The 7,106-nt window shown below is 60.0% G+C and overlaps 1 protein-coding gene across 5 annotated transcripts in view; it reads left to right on the top strand.

Moving 5' to 3' along the window:
* The window catches only part of KIF21B (kinesin family member 21B), a 62,280-nt gene that overhangs the window by 40,106 nt on the left and 15,068 nt on the right, over positions 1-7,106 (top strand). For 3 of the 5 annotated variants that reach the window (XR_003550556.1, XR_003550554.1, XM_014590498.2), the window contains exons 19-28: positions 92-239; positions 466-660; positions 746-847; positions 1,334-1,499; positions 1,691-1,742; positions 1,909-1,966; positions 2,705-2,910; positions 2,988-3,062; positions 4,781-4,894; positions 6,436-6,474. Coding sequence is in view for 2 of the 5 variants with exons in the window: in XM_014590498.2 (XP_014445984.1) it covers positions 92-239; positions 466-660; positions 746-847; positions 1,334-1,499; positions 1,691-1,742; positions 1,909-1,966; positions 2,705-2,910; positions 2,988-3,062; positions 4,781-4,894; positions 6,436-6,474 (1,155 nt within the window). In the remaining 3 variants the exon portion in view is untranslated. The remainder of the gene's footprint in view (positions 1-91; positions 240-465; positions 661-745; positions 848-1,333; positions 1,500-1,690; positions 1,743-1,908; positions 1,967-2,704; positions 2,911-2,987; positions 3,063-4,780; positions 4,895-6,435; positions 6,475-7,106) is intronic. The other 2 variants (XR_003550555.1, XM_014590499.2) reach the window with 1 other exon arrangement.

The raw sequence follows: 7,106 nt of genomic DNA, 5'->3' as shown, positions 1-7,106 counted from the left end.
AGGCCAGCCCTGGAAAGTGTGTCAAGAGGGGGCCCAGTAGAGAGGCGGGACTAAGAACCATCCACCCAATGCCCCTGTCTCTGTCTCCCAGAAAGAAGTTCCAGAAGAAGGGGGCCAGCCAGAGCTTCAGCAAGGCTGCCAGGCTCAAGTGGCAGTCCCTGGAGCGGAGGATTATCGACATTGTCATGCAGAGGATGACCATTGTCAACCTGGAGGCCGACATGGAGCGGCTCATCAAGGTGGGCACTCCCCCAGCACCCCCCCCCACCTGGCCCGACGCTGCCTCCTCTGACTTCTCCGGCCTTCTGAGCCCTTCTTCGGCCTTCTGACCCCTTCTCCAAATTCCTTGCACCTCTCTGGAGTCCAAAGGTGCTGGGGGAACCCACAGGCTTGTGGAGGGGGGGAGCTGTGAGCAGGGCTGGGCAGCTCCCTGAGACTTCTCCATCACAATCGCCCACCCCCCAGAAAAGGGAGGAGCTGTTCCTCCTGCAGGAGGCACTGCGGAGGAAGCGGGAGCGGCTGCAGGCCGAGAGCCCGGAGGAGGAGAAGGGACTGCAGGAGCTAGCAGAGGAGATCGAGGTGCTGGCGGCCAACATCGACTACATCAACGACAGCATCACCGACTGCCAGGCCACCATCGTGCAGCTGGAGGAGACCAAGGTGCCCGTGGGGGCCGGGCGCACGGGTGGAGGGGGACAGGCAGGGGCAGCCCCAGGTGACAGGGGTCTTTGTCTTCTGGTCCTAGGAGGAGCTGGACTCAACGGACACATCAGTGGTCATCAGCTCTTGCTCCCTGGCCGAAGCCCGCCTCCTGCTGGACAACTTCCTCAAGGCGTCCATTGACAAGGTGAGCTGGCTGCTCACCGGGCAGGGGCCCACGGGCATGGGTGCTTCCAAGACATGCTGGTGGTGAGGCCGTCGGTGTCTTCTCCCCTGTGTCCTCACCTGGCCGTCCCTTTGTCCTGATCATTTCTTATAAGGACACCAGTGGTATTGGATCAGGGCTCCTGTACGACCTGTTACCTCAGTCACCCCTTCACAGACCTTGTCTCCGAGGGAGTCATGTTCTGAGATACTGGGGTTAGGGCTTCAACCTATGAATCTGGGGGGACGTGACTGAGCCCGCAACAGGACGCAGACCAAGGTGACCTCCACTAAGGAGTTAGGGGAGCTAAGGGGGCTGGAGGGTGTAACTCGGGGTGGTGACAAGTGTGTGATACCAGACACTAGAAGGAAGCCTTCCAAGATGCCTGTAGGCAGCAGGTTGGGTGTGAGGGGGATCCACAGCCCCAGGTCAGGGAGGGTAACCCCAGGCCTTGTTTCCTGCCTCCAGGGACTGCAGGTGGCTCAGAAGGAGGCCCAGATCCGGCTGCTGGAGGGACGGCTGAGGCAGACAGACATGGCGGGCTCCGCCCAGAACCACCAGCTCCTGGACGCCCTGCGTGAGAAGGCCGAGGCGCACCCCGAGCTGCAGGCGCTCATCTACAACGTGCAGCAGGGTATGGCGGGGGGCAGTGGAGGCCCCCGGCCCCCAGCACTCCCCCGCTCTGGGGTTCTGTCCTGGGAGGCTTGCGCTCTCTCAGATTAGATCCTCATTAGATCTAGTTGGTGAGATCGGGGCAGGAGGCTGTCACCCTGTCCCACACGCTGACCAGGGCCTCTCACCCTCCTTCCTTCTCCCCTCCCATAGAGAACGGCTACGCCAGCACGGACGAGGAGATCTCCGAGTTCTCCGAGGGCAGGTGAGTCTCCCAGGTGGGCTCTCAGCATTCACCTGGGGCTAGGGGCATGCTTACCACAGGTTCCATGCTGAGCCTGCACTGGGGGGCTCCCCGGGACCCCCAGATCTGTGCCAGAGAACCAGAGCGTAGGATGTCAGGCTCCTGAACTCCTCTGCTTCTTCCTTAGCTTCTCCCAGTCATTCACCATGAAGGGCTCCACCAGCCATGACGACTTCAAGTTCAAGGTAGGCCACCCCTGGAGGTCGGGCAGTAGGTACAGCAGGGCCAGCCTCCCCACAGCCTGGTCCCCACCCCAGCCCTGACCCAGTGTCGCCCTAGCTGGGAAGGAGGTGTAAGGAGGATCTAGCTGGATCTGGGGATACCCGGACATGTGACCTGTTTCAGCCTGTCCTTTTGGAGGTGACAGAAGACAGGGAAAGTGGCCAGAGCCCACGCTGGCCTGTGTCCACTCTCTCCAGCAACATTGCCATGGACGCAGGATCCACTTTCACAAATCTGCCCCTTCCCACCACGACCTTGCCTCATGCCTGCAGCAAAGCCTAACTCTAGAGGTCTCGTCATGCCCGTAGGTGGTTGGTCCAGCATGGGAGTCAGCAGTAAAGGGGTTTACTTAACAGCGAGGATCGGGCCTTGGCCTGAACCCAGATGCAGGGTTTGTTAGCGAAGGGAGAGACTGCAGGCCCCCAGCATACTTATGGGTAAGCTGAGGAGCAGGGACCCGTCAGTCTGGGCCTTGTGTTAGCAGGGCCTATAGGTCTGGCCTCGCTAGCACAGAGGCAGTGGGATAGTTTCTGTTCCTAAATCCTCCAAAGAACTTGAGAGCTAGCTGTGGGGCCCACATGGTCTCTGGGTGAGGCCTGCCTAGTCCTCCCTTCACTCCTCGCCCTTCAGCCAAACTGGCACCATTTCTCGTGGGCTGCCCCATCGGGCCAGGTTGCCTCACCCCCTCCTTCCTGTCCCAGGGGGAACCGAAGCTGTCTGCCCAGATGAAGGCCGTGTCGGCCGAGTGCCTGGGTCCTCCGCTGGACATGTCCACCAAGAACATCACCAAGTCCCTGGCCTCCCTGGTCGAGATCAAGGAGGACGGAGTGGGCTTCTCCATCCGAGACCCCTACTACCGGGACAAGGTCTCACGCACCGTCAGCCTGCCCACCCGGGGCAGCACCTTGTAAGGAAGGGAGCCAGGGATGTGGTTGGGGCGTGTAGGGGGGTGGGCCTGGGCCTCACCGGACCCTTCTGTTCCAGCCCCCGGCAGTCTCGAGGTTCGGAGACGTCACCTCTGACCCGAAGGAAGTCATATGACCGAGGGCAGCCCATGAGGTGAGAGTGCCCGAGGCACTGTCGGTCCAGTTGTCGCGTGTAGGAGTGACTGTTCCTCTGGAGGTCCTCATGTGCACTGCTGCTCTGGGCCAGTGCGGCTGTCACTCAGCTTTACCCAGCAGTGCTTCCCACCCTGCCAGGTGTAGACTCAGGACATGGAATCTCCATAAGGGACCTTGAACTGGGTGGTCATTCCAGATGCTAAAAATGCTTTTCTGATGGGTAGTCAAGGTAGGTGGCTTCATGGCAGCCCGGGCTGGTCACCATACTGATGCGCTTCATGACCATGGGTCCGGGGGAGCTTCAGCTCTTTTCAAGGCCTTTGATGTGAGAAGAGGGCAGAAACCCAAAGAGAAACCAGAGGCGTCGATGCAGGACAGCAGGGCCATCTCGGGCTGGTCTGCCCCACACGGGGCCAGGCCCACAGAGCTTCTGCGGGTTGCAAGATGACTCATAGGGTCCTCTGGTCCCTGCTCCACATTTTCGGAGACTCATGACCGTTCCTAGGGCATATGACCAGATAGTGGGCAAGCAGGGGTTCAAGGTGACCCTACCTGGGTGGGAGGCAGGAAAGGACTTGACGTGCCCCCCACCCTCCCTCCTGTCCAGACCTTGGGCAGGTGCCCCTGGCCATGGTTGCAGAGTGGCCTTGGTGGGAGGGCTGCAAATGCATCTCCATGCTGGAACCTACTGTCTGTCACTTCGTCTGAGAACTGAGAGGACATTCTCACGCTGTAGTCAGAGGGATCTGGGCCAAACGCCTAATGATTCCCAAAGGGAGGGAGGATTTCGGCTGAACCTCATGGCCTCCTCCTGAAGAGGGAGAGCATGGCCCACCGGGAGGGACAGTGCAGAGAGGGCGTGGACTCTCCCTGGAGGGACATCGGGCTCATGACGTTCGGCACAGCCGCTGCAGACACCGAGGGAGTGAGCACCCAGCCAGCGCTCCAGGACCCCCCAGGGCTAGGGCCCAGGAGCCCCTGGTCACGCCGTCCTAATCACCGAGCGGCACGCGACCTCGTGATGAGTGTGCTCCCGGTTAGAGACTTGCTCAGCTGCGTTGCTCTTTGTTCACGTTGAGCTCAGTCCGCAGAGCTAGCAGAGTTCATGGCACAAGAGCTGAACCAGAGGGTCCAGCTGCGGACAGGTGTGGCATGGCTCCCGTGTTTCGTTCTCTGTGCACATCCGGGAGTGACAGTCAAATCCTCCCAAGCATCAGTTAGAGGTTACGTGTCCTTTTTTTTCTTTTTTCTTTAGAGAGAGATTTTTGTTATAAGGTGTGTGTGCTCGCTAGAGAGACAGAGAGATAGAAACCCAGAAATCACACCCGAGGAGGGATGACTATGCCACAATCCCTTTTCCTCCCTTCTCCTCCCAGGATCTTGGGCACGCACAAACATGCATTTTAAACTGCCAGGTCCAGGACGTAAACTGTGGTCAACTCCATGGGAGTCCAGCGACGTAGCCATTATGCCATCTTCTGGGCCCTACATATCTATTTAAATGAGTGTGTGAATTCCCAAATATGGCACCTGCAAGCAGTTAGGACTGGTTTTTGAAAACAGTGTCTAGGAGCCCACGTAGGGGTGAGCGCCGATTACTGCCCCGCAGGCCTACCCATGAGCCTTGCCACAGAGGCTGCCAGCCAGGGAGAAGGTGGAAGCCCAACACCAGGCATGGCCTGCAGTAACACTCAGCTCTTTGTCCCGACTCGCCAGGTCCACAGATGTGGGATTCACACCCCCGTCATCCCCTCCCACTCGGCCCCGTAACGACCGCAATGTCTTCTCTCGTCTCACCAGTAACCAGAGCCAGGGGTCCGCGCTGGACAAGTAAGAGCAGGGCTGAGGGATGGCCGGGCAGTTCGCGGGGGGTCCTGGCCGGAGGAGGGCTGGGGTGGCCCCTCTGAGAGGCAAGGCCCTGACACCCCTCTCCTGGCTTTTCTGTCCTTTCTGTACTGACCAGGGCTGTCCTCTTCCTCTGAGCATGTGGGGACCTCGGGAGAGGGCAGGAAGACAGGGGTTGGGCCAGGGCAGTGAGATGGGGTCGCTGTGCCAGACAGGTGCACAGAGGGTTCACGGGAGCTGTTTCTTAACCCACATCTGCTGATTGACTCTTCTCTGAAGTCCTTCCTTTGCTTCGACCACCCCCACCCCACTGCAATACTTCTAATGAGGCTCCAGGGGTCTTTGGGAAATGTCCTAGCAGAAAGAGACCCCAGATCACCTTCACAGGCAGGGTCAACAAACCTGTCTGGAAGGCTGTAACCGCAGCGTGTAACCTGTCACCAGCAGCCATGCGCTCCAAAGGCATGTGGCCCACTTTACACGTGCGATTGATTTCCCCTCATAAGAGAAAACAAGGCTCAAAGAGGGGCTGAGGACATGCACTTAGAAGGTGGGGCTCTGCCCTAGGGACAGGCAGGACCCACCCTCCCCATGTTCCTCTCTGGGCTCCCCAAACTGCAGGGCCCACCCTGGTCTCCCTAGGTCTGCAACCTTCAAGAGAGCTCCTGCCTTAGCTCCCTAACCTGAGGGGTGATGGTACTGTGTGCCCTAGGGGAGCCCCTGGCTAGAAAGAGCATATCTTTTTCCTGGTGCCTGCTACCTGCCCTTCCTACCTGCCCAGAGATAGCCTTCCTGGGTCAAGCTCTCCTGGGTGAGAGCCCAGCAGACCTGGCATCCTGGACACTCTCTTCCCAAAGCTGCCCTCTTCTCGGGCTCCCTCTGGGGGAGCTGTAGACCAAGCCTGGCCCATGCCATCAGGGTGCATCCCCCTACTGCCCTATGCTGTTACAATTCCTGGGCCCCTTTTTGGATGGAATGGGATGGAACTCTGCCCATCTGAGCCTAGCGGTCTTTCAGAGGCCTTGGGTCGGTCTGGTGGTCCAGGTCTTGGTGCAGGGCCTGCATCTCAGCACAGACCCTGTGGAGACCCTGGGGACAGAGGGCTCTGACAGCCCCTGAAGAATTGCTGGCAGAAACAACTTTCAGGAAGGGATAGGAGCAGGCATGGCTTCCTGTGGCCTCGGGCAGGTCTGAGCCAGCTCGCGCAGTGAGGCAGCCCCAGAGCTTGGAACCAGCCGACAGCCCAGAATGGTCTCTCAGGTGTGAGGCTAGCACCCCCACATCTCTGCAGCCCCTCCCTTCTCTCACAGTGCCAGCTGAGGGACCCCCTGGGGGTCCCCAGCTCCCAGGCCAGCCTGTCCCCACCTCTTTTCCTGCTCTCCCTTGAAGGCCCTCCTTTCTCTGCCTCTCTGCTCCCCTGGAAGAAAATAACCCGCCTCTGACCTCCCAATGCTGCTGCTGCCTCGGTGTCCCGTGCGTGTGTTTTCCTCTCTCCCCCTAATCCAGCTAATTTTCTGCCCTCCCAGGTCTGATGACAGCGACTCCTCTTTGTCGGAGGTCCTGAGGTACACACGGAATGTCTCTCGTGTTTGCTCCTGGCTCTCACTCTCTGCTCTCTCTCTTCTCTGCCTTCACTGTCCCAGCCCCTCCCACCTGCACACCTGGTCCTCAGCATGCAGCCCCTCCCCCTGCTCCCTCCTCTGTCCACCCCCTGACACCTGCTCCTGCCCCCATGGTTCCTTTCTCTCAGGGCAGCCGCCTGGCTCTGGCTGCACCGTGCAGGGCTGGAGCTGGGGGCTTGGGGAGGGGTGCAGGTGGGGGAGGAGCATGGCAGCCTGGGGTGGGCCAGGCTGCAGCAGAGCTCTGCTGATTGGCTAGAGGTCTGGGGTCTCTTAGGAGTGTTCAGGGTCCTTGTGACTACTCAGCCTGCACTGGGGTGGGCTCTTGGGCCTTGGCTCTGAGGGGGTCGCCGCTCCCTCCTATCCTTGGCATGCAGATGTGTGGGTACCTCCTCTCCCCAGCTGTGGGACGACCAGAGGCCAGTTCTCAGCCAAGGCAGGGAGACACCCCTGGAGGAGGAGCTTGACAAAGAGCCAGTCCTGGAAGTCTCTTGTCTCTTGGCTCCTGCGCCTGCAGCCCGGGGGATTTGCCCTCCTGTGGCCGTGAGCCGAGCTCGCTGTTAGATGTTAGGGGCGCC

Source organism: Tupaia chinensis, unplaced genomic scaffold (genome assembly GCF_000334495.1).
Source record: "Tupaia chinensis unplaced genomic scaffold, TupChi_1.0 Scaffold000453_2, whole genome shotgun sequence".
Lineage (NCBI taxonomy): Eukaryota > Metazoa > Chordata > Mammalia > Scandentia > Tupaiidae > Tupaia > Tupaia belangeri.
This window is presented reverse-complemented; position numbering and strand designations above follow the sequence as displayed.